General features: G+C 52.0%; 6 protein-coding genes across 6 annotated transcripts; 4 read left to right on the top strand and 2 right to left on the bottom strand.

Moving 5' to 3' along the window:
- The first annotated feature begins 57 nt into the window (after window positions 1-57).
- SEPMUDRAFT_147028 (cell division control protein) lies at window positions 58-3,076 on the top strand. The gene is made up of 2 exons (XM_016904041.1): window positions 58-2,707; window positions 2,762-3,076. The coding sequence occupies exons 1-2, from the start codon at window positions 256-258 to the stop codon at window positions 2,788-2,790; spliced, it is 2,481 nt and encodes an 826-aa protein (XP_016763163.1). The 5' UTR covers window positions 58-255; the 3' UTR covers window positions 2,791-3,076.
- A 39-nt stretch (window positions 3,077-3,115) lies between these two features.
- SEPMUDRAFT_161308 (uncharacterized protein) lies at window positions 3,116-4,383 on the bottom strand (the record flags this gene model as incomplete). Its single annotated transcript, XM_016907929.1, has 2 exons — window positions 3,116-3,262; window positions 3,332-4,383. 2 exons carry the CDS (start codon window positions 4,381-4,383, stop codon window positions 3,187-3,189), a joined length of 1,128 nt encoding a protein of 375 aa, XP_016763164.1. The 3' UTR covers window positions 3,116-3,186.
- A 769-nt stretch (window positions 4,384-5,152) lies between these two features.
- On the top strand, window positions 5,153-6,946 carry SEPMUDRAFT_123428 (mRNA turnover protein). Its single transcript, XM_016901839.1, has 4 exons — window positions 5,153-6,352; window positions 6,412-6,533; window positions 6,682-6,846; window positions 6,906-6,946. The coding sequence occupies exon 1, from the start codon at window positions 5,179-5,181 to the stop codon at window positions 5,902-5,904; it is 726 nt and encodes a 241-aa protein (XP_016763165.1). The 5' UTR covers window positions 5,153-5,178; the 3' UTR covers window positions 5,905-6,352; window positions 6,412-6,533; window positions 6,682-6,846; window positions 6,906-6,946.
- Window positions 6,244-6,846, bottom strand: SEPMUDRAFT_39521 (60S ribosomal protein L32-A; the record flags this gene model as incomplete). The annotated part of the gene is made up of 3 exons (XM_016908747.1): window positions 6,244-6,352; window positions 6,412-6,533; window positions 6,682-6,846. 3 exons carry the CDS (start codon window positions 6,844-6,846, stop codon window positions 6,244-6,246), a joined length of 396 nt encoding a protein of 131 aa, XP_016763166.1.
- A 281-nt stretch (window positions 6,947-7,227) lies between the features above and the next one.
- SEPMUDRAFT_147029 (uncharacterized protein) lies at window positions 7,228-11,336 on the top strand. The gene is made up of 4 exons (XM_016904042.1): window positions 7,228-7,713; window positions 7,768-7,804; window positions 7,890-9,564; window positions 9,710-11,336. Exons 1-4 carry the CDS (start codon window positions 7,389-7,391, stop codon window positions 10,898-10,900), a joined length of 3,228 nt encoding a protein of 1,075 aa, XP_016763167.1. The 5' UTR covers window positions 7,228-7,388; the 3' UTR covers window positions 10,901-11,336.
- Window positions 11,337-11,924: 588 nt separating this feature from the next.
- On the top strand, window positions 11,925-13,410 carry SEPMUDRAFT_138815 (lactonohydrolase; the record flags this gene model as incomplete). The annotated part of the gene is made up of 4 exons (XM_016902888.1): window positions 11,925-12,138; window positions 12,231-12,701; window positions 12,901-13,141; window positions 13,239-13,410. 4 exons carry the CDS (start codon window positions 11,925-11,927, stop codon window positions 13,408-13,410), a joined length of 1,098 nt encoding a protein of 365 aa, XP_016763168.1.
- Between the last annotated feature and the right edge of the window lie 585 nt (window positions 13,411-13,995).

Raw genomic sequence — 13,995 nt, forward strand, 5'->3', positions numbered from 1 at the left:
CCCGAGCTTCCACCTTGCCATCATCATTCAAAGCTCTCTCTCACACATTCTCTCTCTGCACACTTGCCATCGCTCGCCTCCCTTGCCATCATCACGAGCACCACCATCCTTTCTGCTCCTCTTTCTGTCACCAATCCGCCGCCGACAGAGTGAATCCACCATCCACGTACATCGCCGCCGCCGAAGCAGCTCAGTGGCCCTCGCGTCCCGATAACTGATTGCACCAGAGACAGACGAGCCATTAACACCGCCATCATGAGCGCGGAACCTGATCACGCCGCCAGCAAGGCCAAAGCAAAGCTGGACAACGATCCTTCGGGTGGTGAGAAGCGCGATGAGAACGAGGTCGCCACAGCCATTCTCAAGAAGAAGAAGAAGCCGAACAGCTTGATTGTCACAGACGCCACCACAGACGACAACTCCATCCTCGCGCTATCGAATAACACCATGGAGACGCTGCAGCTCTTCCGCGGTGACACTGTGCTCGTCAAGGGCAAGAAGAGAAAGGACACGGTGCTGATCGTTCTCGCCGACGATGATCTCGACGATGGATCGGTACGCATGAACCGTGTCGTCCGACACAACCTCCGCGTCAAGCTGGGCGACGTCGTCACTGTCAACCCATGCCCCGACATCAAATACGCCAAGCGTATTGCTGTCCTGCCCATGGCGGATACCATCGAAGGTCTCACTGGCTCGCTGTTCGACGTCTTCCTCGCACCATACTTCCGCGAAGCTTACCGGCCACTCCGACAAGGCGATCTCTTCACTGCGCGTGCTGCCATGCGAACAGTGGAATTCAAGGTCGTCGAAATTGACCCCCCAGAGTATGGCATCGTGGCACAAGATACCGTCATCCACTGCGAAGGCGAGCCTATCCAGCGCGAGGATGAGGAGGGCAACCTCAACGAGGTCGGCTACGATGACATTGGTGGCTGCCGCAAGCAAATGGCACAAGTCAGAGAGCTTGTTGAGCTGCCACTGAGACATCCCCAGCTCTTCAAGTCTATCGGTATCAAGCCCCCGCGTGGTATTCTCATGTACGGTCCTCCCGGTACTGGTAAGACGCTCATGGCGCGTGCTGTTGCCAACGAGACTGGCGCGTTCTTCTTCCTCATCAACGGACCAGAAATCATGTCGAAAATGGCTGGCGAGTCCGAGTCGAACTTGCGGAAAGCTTTCGAGGAGGCGGAGAAGAACAGCCCGGCCATCATCTTCATTGATGAGATTGATTCCATTGCACCGAAGCGAGAGAAGACTAACGGCGAAGTTGAGCGCCGTGTCGTCTCCCAGCTACTTACTCTCATGGACGGCATGAAGGCTCGCTCGAACGTGGTTGTCATGGCTGCCACTAACCGCCCCAACTCGATCGATCCCGCCCTGCGTCGTTTCGGTCGCTTCGATCGTGAAGTCGACATTGGTATCCCAGACCCGACCGGCCGTCTCGAGATTCTTCAGATCCACACCAAGAACATGAAGCTCGCTGACGAGGTCGATCTTGAGACTATCGCTGCTGAGACTCATGGCTACGTCGGTTCCGATATTGCTTCGCTTTGCTCAGAAGCCGCCATGCAACAAATTCGTGAAAAGATGGATCTGATCGACTTGGATGAGGACACAATTGACGCCGAAGTGCTCGATAGCCTTGGTGTCACACAAGAGAACTTCCGCTTTGCCCTCGGCGTAAGCAACCCAAGTGCTCTCCGCGAAGTCGCAGTCGTGGAGGTTCCAAACGTGCGATGGGACGACATTGGTGGTCTCGAGGATGTCAAGCGCGAGCTCGTCGAGAGCGTGCAGTACCCAGTCGATCATCCCGAGAAGTTCCTCAAGTTTGGTCTCAGCCCATCGCGCGGTGTGCTCTTCTATGGTCCTCCCGGTACTGGTAAGACTCTTCTTGCCAAGGCGGTCGCCAACGAGTGTTCCGCCAACTTCATCTCGGTCAAGGGACCTGAACTGCTCTCTATGTGGTTTGGAGAGTCGGAGAGCAACATTCGTGACATTTTTGACAAGGCCCGTGCTGCTGCTCCTTGTGTGGTGTTCCTCGACGAGTTGGACTCCATCGCCAAGTCTCGTGGCGGATCTCAGGGCGACGCTGGTGGTGCTAGCGACCGAGTCGTCAACCAGCTCCTCACTGAGATGGACGGCATGACTAGCAAGAAGAATGTCTTCGTCATTGGCGCTACCAATCGACCAGAGCAGCTCGATAACGCTCTATGCCGACCGGGTCGTCTCGATACCCTCGTGTACGTCCCACTACCCGACCAAGCTGGCCGTGAGAGCATCCTCAAGGCTCAGCTCCGCAAGACGCCCGTTGCCAGCGATGTCGACCTTTCCTTCATCGCTTCGAAGACCCATGGCTTCTCTGGTGCCGATCTCGGCTTCATTACGCAGCGTGCCGTGAAGCTCGCGATCAAGGAGAGCATCTCGATCGCCATTGAGAAGCAGAAGGAGCGTGATGCTGCTGCAGGAGAGGGAGACGATGATACAAAGATGGATGAGGACGTTGAAGATGAGGACCCCGTCCCAGAGCTCACGAGGCGCCACTTTGAGGAGGCTATGGCATCGGCTCGCCGTTCGGTCACGGACACTGAGATTAGGCGGTACGAGGCATTCGCTCAAAGCATGAAGACGTCTGCTGGTGGGAGTGCATTCTTCCGCTTTCCGGAGGAAGGTGCTCAGGGAGCCGCAGCAGAGGCGCAGCAAAACGGTATGTTGTCCACCTTTCGGACATATCAGCGCACAGACACTAACAATGATATAGGCGCTGGCGAGGAGGATCTTTACGACTAGGCGAAGATCACGTTTGGCATGTGGTAATGAACTCGGTTTCTCGCGGCAGGTTCTGAATCGCGTCAACGTCTCTGCAGACAGCAAGTGATGCGAAGACTTGCGGCGACACTCATATGGGAGGCGTTACTCTTGGGGCGATATGATAGAATGTCTCGATAGTTCGCCATCAGTGGCGAAATAGCGGTTACAATGCATGAAAATCATCCAAATTTATGTATTAACCTCGTCACCTTTAGTCATGGCTCATGGTCGTGACTGCACTCATGGATTTATTCATTTACAACAACAGATGCGCGTTTCCGAATCAGAGCTTACGAAGGTGAGTGATTATTCGATGAGGTCAGGTGGATATCTTTTCCCAGAGCACGAACAAGGCAGTCCTTTTAGGGGGTCCACTCAAATAATGAGAGCCGAATCCTGCTCAGCACCAAGATGAGGCATCCCACTCTTCTTCCTCCCCTCCAAACTCGGCCTGGTATGGCGTCGATCTCGTCCATCCGGCACCACATCTCGATACTCCCCCACGGCCGGCAAGGGAAACAAATCCTCTCCTCTCCTCCAATTCTCCAACGTGACCATAGTTTCCACACGCAAATCCTCCACAATCGCATCCACTTTGATATCATTTCGATCGTAGCCAAATGGATCTTCGAGTTGTGCGCCAATCGCTTCGATGCCGTACAGCGTGAAAGAAGTAATCGTCACGAGAAATATCGACCACCAACCCATTTCTTGCACGAGAGCGAAGGGGAGTACCATACAAAACAGCGCGAGGACTTGTCTTGTATGGATTAGGTAGGCGACGGGTAATGGGGTCAAATGGATAGTTTCCATGGAGCCGTACGCTGCCACTAGAGTATTTAATTGTACGGTCAATTGCGAAGCTTGCGGGCTGTGGAACCAACCGCGGTCGTGTGCGCGTTTGATGTAGCTTTCGACTTGGAAGCTGAGTTGTAAAAGTAGAGCGAGACCGGCTTCTTCGTGGCCTTTAGTTCCCGGAGGGAGTAATTCGTCGTATTCGGCTTTGTAGACGGAGACGCTTTCGCGGCGACGTCGGTCGACTTCGGTTTGAGGGACCAGGAGAGGGATTTCTTGACCCCATTCTGCGCGGAGGGAGTTTTTGGCTGCGAAGATCATGGCGAGGAGGAGGCGGACGGTGCGTTCGGTGTCGGCTCTCTCGGCTTCTGTTGGTGGGGGTCCCGAGGCTTTGTAGGAGCAGGCGAGGAAGGAGCGGACGAGATTTCGAATCGAGGTTTCGACTGTCGTGAAGAGTTGGTTGCCTTGCCAGAAGCGGTCGTAGGAGGTCGAGTTGCGGAAGACGAGCATGAGACCGACGACGATCGAGAGACTCGGGACGGTTGCGGATGGGATGCTCAGGTTTCCTTCTCGGACGCTGTCTACATAGCACACTGCGGCGGCGAAGAGTGCGTGCAGGCAGACTGGTATGGCAATGTCGAGATGTATCGCGCCTTTGATGAAGCGTAGCACCAACGGCCATCTTCGAGGCTTTTGTCTTGTGCTATAGTAGCTGGGAAAGGTCGGTGTTCTGATATTGGGAGGTCTCGCGCCTCTTGATAAACCATTTCTGGCCATTGCGAGCTTTCGGTGGTAGGTAAGGTATTATGAATGGGTGATGAGCAGCTCAGAAAAGGCGATAAAGTGATGTTAGGATGTATGTTCAACACTCAAAGGTAGGTCGGAGAGCTGTATAAGGTAGGCAAGGTATCCGAGTGTGGTCGTCCCTCTTTATCCTCGTGGTTGCATATCCCACCGCCATATACCGTATACGTTCCTTGCACACCCCCAGCAGTTCGCACTGCACCTAAAGTAGTTTGAAGAAGGTGAACCGGAGCTGATATTCCGTCCTAAATGCCACTAATGTCGTTGCCTGGACGGTTGGACCCCTCTGACATAACTACGGAGACGTGGAGTGTGTCCATTTGCCGTCGCCCGCACAGCAGACAAGGATATTGGAGGGTTATCGATCTGAAACCTTGCGTTGCCGGTATCCTGGCCCCGTGGGAGAGCAATACACTACTGTTTGATGATGTTGAACTTGTTTCGTCCAACAACATTCATTATACCGCCTGGCATATGGAAGCAATTAAGCTAAAAGCCTACGATCGTGTCATCTTCCCGCGAACACATGATGGAAGCAGAGTTCGTCCCGGTGGAAAATGGCCGACCGTAAGAGATAGACGGTGAAGAGGAGAATGAGATGTTAGTGTCGGGGCCTATCGATAAGGCACACCAATGGGGTCCGTGCATTGAAATTTCGAGGAAAGCGCGACTTGCGCCCTCGCAAAAGCTCCCAAGACCACAAATTCCTCCCCAACACCATCAATCACATCACAAGCCACATCACACACTCACACCACCACCGCCACAATGCCCAAGTCCAAGCGAAACCGCATCATTCACACTTCTGTCGTCCAAAAGAAGCCCGCCAAAGAGCGCAGCGAAGCCCTCTTCTCCTCCATCCACGCCGCCGTCGACGAATATGCGCACATTTTCGTCTTTTCCGTCGAAAATATGCGCAACACCTACCTCAAAGACGTGCGACAACATTTTGCCGATTCGCGAATTTTCTACGGAAAAACCAAAGTCATGGCCAAAGCCTTGGGGAGTTCCGTCGAAGATGAACATGCCCCCGGACTTGCGAAATTGACGAAATACCTGGCGGGAAATGTGGGATTGCTCTTTACCAATCGTGCGCCAGAGGAGGTGTTGGAGTTTTTTGAAGGGTTTGTTGAGGTGGATTTTGCGAGAGCGGGCGTCGTTGCTACGAGGACGTTTACTGTTCCCGCGGGGATTGTGTATTCGAGGGGTGGAGAAGTTGCCGTCGAGGATGATGTGCAACTTCCGCATAGTTTGGAGGTGATGGTGAGGAAGTGGGGCATGCCGACGAGGTTGGATAAGGGCAAGGTGGTGCTGGATCAGGAGTATACGGTGTGTCAGGAGGGCAAGCAGCTGAACAGCCATCAAACGGCGCTGCTCAAGATGTTTGGCGTGGCCATGTCGGAGTTCAAGGTGGATGTACAGGCATATTGGAGTGCGGCGACGCAGAGTGTCACCGAGGTTGGGGGCAAGGATGGAGATGCTATGGAGGCATAGCCCGTCTCCATGCCGTTTTAATATGTTTTTCATGGTACTTCAAAGAGAGGAGTTTGGCGCGACCGAAAAAGTGCACGACATGGGACATTATAGTCATTTCTTGTTCAATGCTTGCAAGCGACTTGAGCGCGCTACGTACTTGCATTTTTGTCATAGCGAAGGCGCAGGAGGCGTTCTCTGCAGACTTTGACCGGCCTACATTAAAAAAGTCGGCCTGTTCAATGCACAAAAGTCATGTCTCAATTGCTGCTCCACAGTCATGCGCCATTCCTGCCTGTTTTGCCCCTTCATTCCAGCGCCCTGTTCACATTGCCCACAGAAAGCACCATCTCGAACCATCTACGACTCGGTGGTGATCTTAGCCTTGCCGTTGGTGACCTTAACACCGAGCTGCTTGGCACGTGCAACAATCTCTATCCGCTTCCTCGAGGAGACAGCGTGTGCGATCCTGCAAATATTGTCAGCAAGCTGACCTCGTCTCATATCGCGCATCATGGCTGGACGTACTCGGCAGCGTAGGTCTTGTTGTGCATGAGGAGGAGGTCCAAGTCGCGGGTGTTGTTGACGAGGAAAGCCTTGTGGCCCGAAGGCATCATGTGGCGGGTCTTGATGTTGCTACCGTAGCCGATCTGGACGCAGAACGCTCGTTAGCATTCAGACTGTTCCATCTTTCCTGTCCTCCCATCTTTGTCTTCGCCGTGGCCATTCATTGCCAATCCTCATCTTCTGCCCCTCTTCCATGCCATCTCATTCTCCACAGCCTGTCTTTCCACGCACCTTTGGCATAGCGGCCTGTCCCTTGAAGCGTCTGCGGACACGGTTGTCGATTCCCTTGGGCTTTCTCCATGATGGGTCCACGCGCATGAAGCGGTCGCTCTGGTGACGGTTGAAGCGCTTCGTGTGCTTCTTCACGATCGGGACATGCTTCTTGGCGGCAACCATCTTCACAGGATGAAGTTAGTACTTCCGTATGTGTGGGCTCAAAGGGTCGGTCACCGTACCTTTGCGGTGTTGCTGTGGCGTTAGTAAAAGTGTCGACGACTTTCTTCGTTTGTGCTCGGCGATGTGAGATTTCGAGGTGTCGGAGAGACAGGTGCGCGTTTCTTGGCAGTCACGTGTCGCATTAGAAAGACAAGCAATCAATGGTACGGCCAGTCTCGATGCGTCACAGGCAAGCCTCTCACTGTGCAGTGCTCTCTGCAGTGATCTCGACCAGCGTATATGTATCGCTGTGTATGTTGCTCTAGAACTACTCTACTTTCCGTTGGAATACAAAATCTCACGTGTCGTTGTTGTTGCTGACCGTGATCTTATTACATACAGACAGGTATTGCCGTCATAGTTGGCCGTGAGACCCGCCGACGCAGATAATACCGCAATGGGTGTCCACTTCGAACCAGGCTCGTTTCTGATATTCTCATCATCCGCGTACGCTCGGTCATTGGCCACCAAACGATGATACCTGGTATGATCAGATAGGGAGCATGGAGAATACCTCCCCGATACGTAGCACCTCATCGGGCGACAGCTCGTCCTCGACCCAGTCGGAACCACGTCGCAATGCCTCCACCAGCGAGCCAGCAAGAAGGAAGTCCACCATCTCGACTGTCCTGCACCAGCCCAGCGACATCTCTGGAAAGAATGCCAAGCCCAAGCAGTCCCTGCTCGAGAAGGCCACCGCAATGTGGATCGCCAACACCGGTATTGACTCCAAGACGTATCGATCTATGTTCAAGTCGGCCGTTGCCCCCACGATCACTCTGGCGCTGTTTCAAGTCGACAGCTTCGCCAGCTACTATACCACCCAGGGTACGGCTATATCCGCTCTGATATCAACGACTGCTCAGCTAACATGTCCGGTAGGATATCTCGCGATTATCATGACGATTCTCACCATGGTGTAAGTGCAGCGACAGAGGGAACGCGATTGGCAAACCTTCCGCACTACTAGAGATACTTGCTTACCTTCAACTTGTGACATTTAGGATCATGCCAAGGGCAAAGTTGCTGCAGACCTTGTTGGTCAGCATCCTACTCGCCTGTCTCGGTGCCGCAGTGGCTCTGCTGGCCATTTATTGCTGTGTTGCTGCTCGACGCGGTGACACGAACACTTACAACTCGTCTGCGAGTGCTGTAGCCGCAGTCTGGCTCGGTTTTCAAGTGTTCTGGTTGAGTGTGCTTCGTGCCAAACTACCGCAATACAACATCCCTTGTATCATGTGGGCCATCTTCGCGAACGTGAGCATGATATACGGACCTCAGTTTGCCACTATGGCTCTCGCAAAGTCCTTTGTCAAAAATCTGCTTGTTAGTTTCTTCACTGGATTCGGCATCGGAGCTGGTGTCTCCTTACTCGTGTTCCCCACCAATAGCCGGCAAGTCGCTTTCGCCGGGATCACCAGCTACATTGCATCTCTGCGTGGCGCTTTGCAGGCCAACTTGAATTATATGCATAGCCTGGAGCGGGAAGACATGTTTGCAGCTGCCGCAACCAACACGATTGGTGAGAAACCTCCCAAGTCTGCCGAGGCCCGTGCCTTCAAGCAGAAGATGGCATCGCTTTCCGCGTTGCATGGAAAGTTGACCACCGATCTGCCTTTTGCAAAGCGCGAAGTCGCCATGGGAAAGATTGGACCAATGGAAATGCAGGAGACATTCCGGCTCTTGCGGATGATTATGATACCAACGGTCGGCCTCAGCTGTATGGCTGACATTTTTGTTCGCATTGCGGAAACGAGAGGATGGGATCGAGACGTTGACTTCTCTGAAGCGAAAGCTGAAGATGCCACTAACGAAAGTGAAAAGCTTAGGATCAAGGCTGTCAATGATTGGCATGCTCTCATGAAGCGCCTCCGAGAACCCTTTGGCCAGATCACTCAGACCATTGACGATGGGTTAGAGCATGTTCGAGTGGTGCTGCAGCTCGGGGCGAAAACATGGAAGAAGACGAGAGGAGAGCCAGATGTCGAAAAGGGAGACGACAAGCCTAAACCTGGAGACGAAGGATTCGCACAATCCTTTCTGCTTCAGTCCAATGCCTTCCACGAAAGTAAGCAAGTGATGTTACGAGAGTGGTCATCTTTGCACGGCATCGAATTGCCGGAAGGATTCTTTGATCATCCCGAAGGAATGGACGTCAAGACCCCTGGTTGGATGCAGGAGGGCATGCTGACCGAGTCGCACAAGAGACTTCGACGACAGCTCTTCCTATGCTTGTATATGGAGTTTCTACTGATTAGCATTGCTCGACGCACGTACAATCTCATCGTAGCCGTGGATACGTTGCGCGCCAATGGTAAGCTCGACAAGAAGAGATTGATCGTACCAGGCTACAAGAGATCTCGAAAGTGGTTCATGAGCTTGTTCCGAGGTAATGAAGATGCTCATGATGACAATGATTTTGCTACGGACGGCCAGACACGTCAGGTATATCTTGGCGATGCGTACCAGAGGAGGAAAGACCCGGAGCACTTGCCCCCTGTGAATGCCTGGGAGAAATTTGGAGACAACTTGAGAAAGATTTCGCATTTCTTCCAGTCTCCTGCTGCTGCGTTCGCACTACGAGCTACTATTGCAACGATGAGCATCGCTATCATCAGCTATCTCCGGGACACGCAAGCATTTGCTACGTCTGAGCGATTGTTCTGGGCACAAATTATGGTACGTCCTGGCACATCTGAATATCTATGTTCTCCTCACAGCCCACTGAAGCCCCAGCCTACTACTCCACAACAAGCCTCGAGACAGATCCATTGAGGCGATGTCGTGTTTTGAAACGTCACCTTCTTACCATTCATTTTTGCAGGCATCCATCTCAATGGTTCCCACTGCTGGTCAGTCTCTCCGCTCATTCTTCTTCAGAGCCATTGGCACAGGTCTCGCTATGGTCACTTCGCTCGTGGCCTGGTACATTGTCGATGAGCACACAGCGGGGATTATCGTCTTCTTCTTCGTCGTGCAGCACATCGGCGCGTACATTATGCTCAAATACCCCGTCTACATTCAGGTAGGAGTGATTTTCCAAATCACCAACTCGCTCATCGTTGGCTATGAGCTAGAAGCCCGGAAATTGGGGGTGGATGTGGCGACAAGTAACGGGCAAGCGTACTATCCCATCTATGTGCTTGGGCCGATACGACTCGCAACCGTGTGTGCCGGCATTCTCGTGGCCTGGATCTTCACGTGGTTTCCATATCCGATCAGCGAACACAACGTACTGCGGAAGCAGCTCGGGTCGTCACTCTACCTGCTGGCCAACTATTACTCGGTCATGCACGAGACGCTTCGCGTGAGGCTTCGGAATGCACAAGGCGATATGGCTTCCAAACACAGTCCCGGACGCAGGCTGGAGAAAGCACGCAACAAGATCTACTCCAAAGCCAGCTTGACCATTGCCAGCCTTCGTGTGCAAGCTCAGGTGGTCAAATTTGACATACCCATCGGAGGCAAGTTCCCACAAGAGCGGTATTCGCGACTGGTGAACCATTTGCAAAGCATTCTCAATTTCATGTCTCTGGTCTCAGTGGCATCATACAGCTTTCAAGAGCTCCGTTCGGACCAGGGAAGTGAGCATGGATTTGCGTGGTTGCGCGACCTTGAAACCCTTCTCCGTAATGCAAGTTACACCAGTGAGCAGGTCACCACTCTACTGACACTCCTGTCGGCCTCTATCACCACCCAGCAAGCGCTGCCTCCGTATTTGCGAGTGCCGGAGCCTTTTAGCTTAAGTCAGAAGCTGGACGACCTGGACCAGGACATTCTGTCGATACGACACATTGCCGAGCCCGGGTATGCAAGCTTCGCTGTGGTCCAGATTGGGACCCGGTTCATCTATGAAGACTTGCATCGGCTCGTGGCTGAGATCAAGGAACTGGTGGGCGAGCTGGACTTCAGTTTCCACATTGTCTCCACCTCTGATCCTTCGAGAGAAGAAGAAGAAGAGAGGCTAGTCCTGACCAAGACACGGGACACTGGAGGCCGGCCGAAGCAGGACTGAGTGCATCGGCTTTCAGTCTTCACGACGACTTTTTAGTAACAGACCACAGTGCGGCCAGCATATAGGAAGTCCTTATCTCGATCATCACGGTGTTTTTTTTTTCTTCGATTCCCCCTGGCAAGTGACATGGTGGCCTCAACGCTGTCGCCTTGCTAGAGACTATAATAGAGTGGTATTGAGCAGAAGCGAAGCCAAGAGAAACGGGCCGACAGCGAGATTTGTGCGGGTATTCTGTCGTCCATATGAGCTCATGCGATGTGTAGTTGCAACCGCGGACCCATCATGGAGGCCCTTGATCGGAGCCCGATTGACAACCGGGACGTTCGTCGGCGCCTTTGGGGCTTGGCCAAGTATTCACTCCAACTCAAGCTTTGCAACGTGCTACGGCTCCTTGGTTCCAGAGAAAGGCGGAACACGTCTGTACCAGGAGTACGGCTAAAGTAGCAGACCGACTAGCAGACCGACTAGCACTCTTGGCGTACGCTACCATAGTCTATAGGGCATAGCTGCATAAAGTTATGTCGTATTGGCAGTCTGCCAAGACCATGAGCGGTTTCGAATGCGGGCCTTGCGAAAGGCTGCTCTGGTCGAGTGTAGTGTGTTGATGTGAATACGTGGTGGTATACGACTATACGGGACCTAATTTTGATGGACCTGGAAGAGTCCTTCACTTGTTGACCGCCGACCCTAGAGGTATGAGGTAGAAGATCACGGCGTGTTTAGAGTCACGTGATACTCAGCAGGGAAATCAAGTGTAGTGGTGTGCCGGGGTGGGGAAATGATCAACAACACCGCAGTGACGGCAGTACAGCGTCTAACCGTGTACGGGGTCAAGACTCGTCTGTAGTCTGTACCACCCTGGTTGGCCTACGCTCCTACGTTGTACGCTCTGTACGTCGTAGGAGGTAGTCGGCAAGTCATGGCGGACTTGTTCTATCGCACGTGGCTGTGGTTAAATACCCAAACATATCTCGGCGAGACCACTGCAGCATCAGGATCCCCCTTTGTCGCCACCGCAGCCACCATGGTCAACATCACTCATGTCAACCTATTGCGGCTCGCGACTAGCTTGGACTATGCCAATTCACTTCACGCCATAACCAACGCTTCCATAGACCATGTATCACTCCTTTCTTACGATCCCTCCTTTCTCGATATACTCGGTTCCAACGTCACCCAAAGGCTCGTTGCAGAATTTCCCTGGCAAGCCTTTCACGAAGCGGGCGCGTACAATCTCGGTATGGCAAACTAGCAGCGTCGTTTTACCTTTGTTGTCGTCACATCACATGTACCTGACTCCTCCTCCTCCTCCTCTTCTTCTTCATAACAGCAACCCAAAAAATCTACGCCACAAGCAACTGGGCCGGAGACATCTCCAACCCCATCAACATCACCATCATCGACCCCACGACCAACGAAATCTCCTCCCGCCGCTACCCCAACCTCACCAACGCCAACGGCGGCACCGTCTACTACCCGCCAGGAACCCCTCTCACCAGCACCACCAACCAAGCCCTCGTCTTCTGCGACCAAGGAGATCTCACGCACGCCTCCCAATTGACTCTGGTCGACCCAGCCACCAACACGACTCGAGTGTTGTTGAATTCGTACTTGGGCAAAAATTTCAGCTCCATTAATGATGTCGTGCAACATCCCCTGACGGGCGATTTGTGGTTTACGGATGCGAGGTATGCGTTTTGGCAGCATTTTGGACGCGAGCCACAGATTCGACCGCAGGTTTATCGGTTTGAACCGGAGACGGGGGTTGTGCAGGTTGTGGCGGATGGGTTTGTTGCTCCTAGTAAGTCTATTCTTTTTTCTTTCGGCTTTTTTCAGGTGGAAAAGGGTTTCATCGTTTGAAACTGTCATGAGGAAAAAATCACTCAATATCATCCAATCCATTCCAATCCAACCCAATCCCCCAACATTCACCCCAATCAATCAATCACTACACCTCTCGTACTGTTACACACAAAACTCACAAAATTTAATCATCACAGACGGCATCGAACTCTCCCCCGACTACAAACACATTTACGTCACCGACACGGGCGTGCACACCTTCGCCGGCAAAGACAACGCCACCGACCCGGCCAACATTTACAAATTCGACATCACTCCCGACGGCAAACGCTTAGAAAACCGTCAAGTGTTTGCGTATAGTGAGAGGGGTTTCCCCGATGGAATTCACACGGATACAGAAGGGAATGTGTATTCGGCTATGAGTGATGGGGTGCATGTGTAAGTTTTTTTTTTTTTTTTTTTCTTTTTTTTTCTTCTTTTTTTTACACGCAAATAAGTCACTGATAATGATTGACTGTTTCTTTCTTCCTTCCAGATGGAATCCCTCGGGCATCTTAATCGGAAAATTCGGCGTCGCAGGTCGAGGAAGTGCGAATTTTGCTTTTGTTCCGAATGGAATGTATATTCAGAACGAATTGAAATTGTGGTTTATATCGATCGCTGCCGAGGGGAGGACGATGAGGAGGGATTTTGGGTTGGTGGGGTGAAAATAAGAAGAAGAAGGAAGAGGAAGAGGGAGGGGAAGAAGACAAAATTATCGTCGCAATGAGAGGAATAATCTTCTTCTTTTCTGGTCTTTCACGAATGTACTTCCCTCTACGAGTAAAGAAAGCTCTTGAAATTCACTTCACTTCACTTTCCTTTTCCTTTTCCTTTTCCTTTTCCTTTTCCTTTTCCTTTTCCTTCTCCTTCTCCTTCCCCGGGAAAGAAGACAATATTCACTGAGAAAAGGCAGTGAGCAAGCAAGCAATATCTCTTTTCTTTTCTTTTCTTTTCTTTTCCTCCTCTATATATATAAAAATGTAGTACCTACATGTAGTGTATGGCTTTCCCTTCTCTAGCTGGATGACGATGGTGATGGTGGATGATTTCTTCTTTTCTTCTTTTCTTTTTGCGAGGAAATATTGAAAGATATGTAAGTGAAAAGAGGAGTTCATCCTACTCACACCCACATCTTGAGCTTGGTCTTGTTGTTCTTCTTCTTCTTCTTCTTCTTCTTCTTCTTCTTCTTCTTCTTAAACGATAATTACTTCGCATGCTTTTGGACCTTAAAGGTCGAGAGTGAGGAGAAT

The sequence above is a fragment of the Sphaerulina musiva genome (genome assembly GCF_000320565.1).
Source record: "Sphaerulina musiva SO2202 unplaced genomic scaffold SEPMUscaffold_2, whole genome shotgun sequence".
Classification (NCBI taxonomy): Eukaryota; Fungi; Ascomycota; class Dothideomycetes; order Mycosphaerellales; family Mycosphaerellaceae; genus Sphaerulina; species Sphaerulina musiva.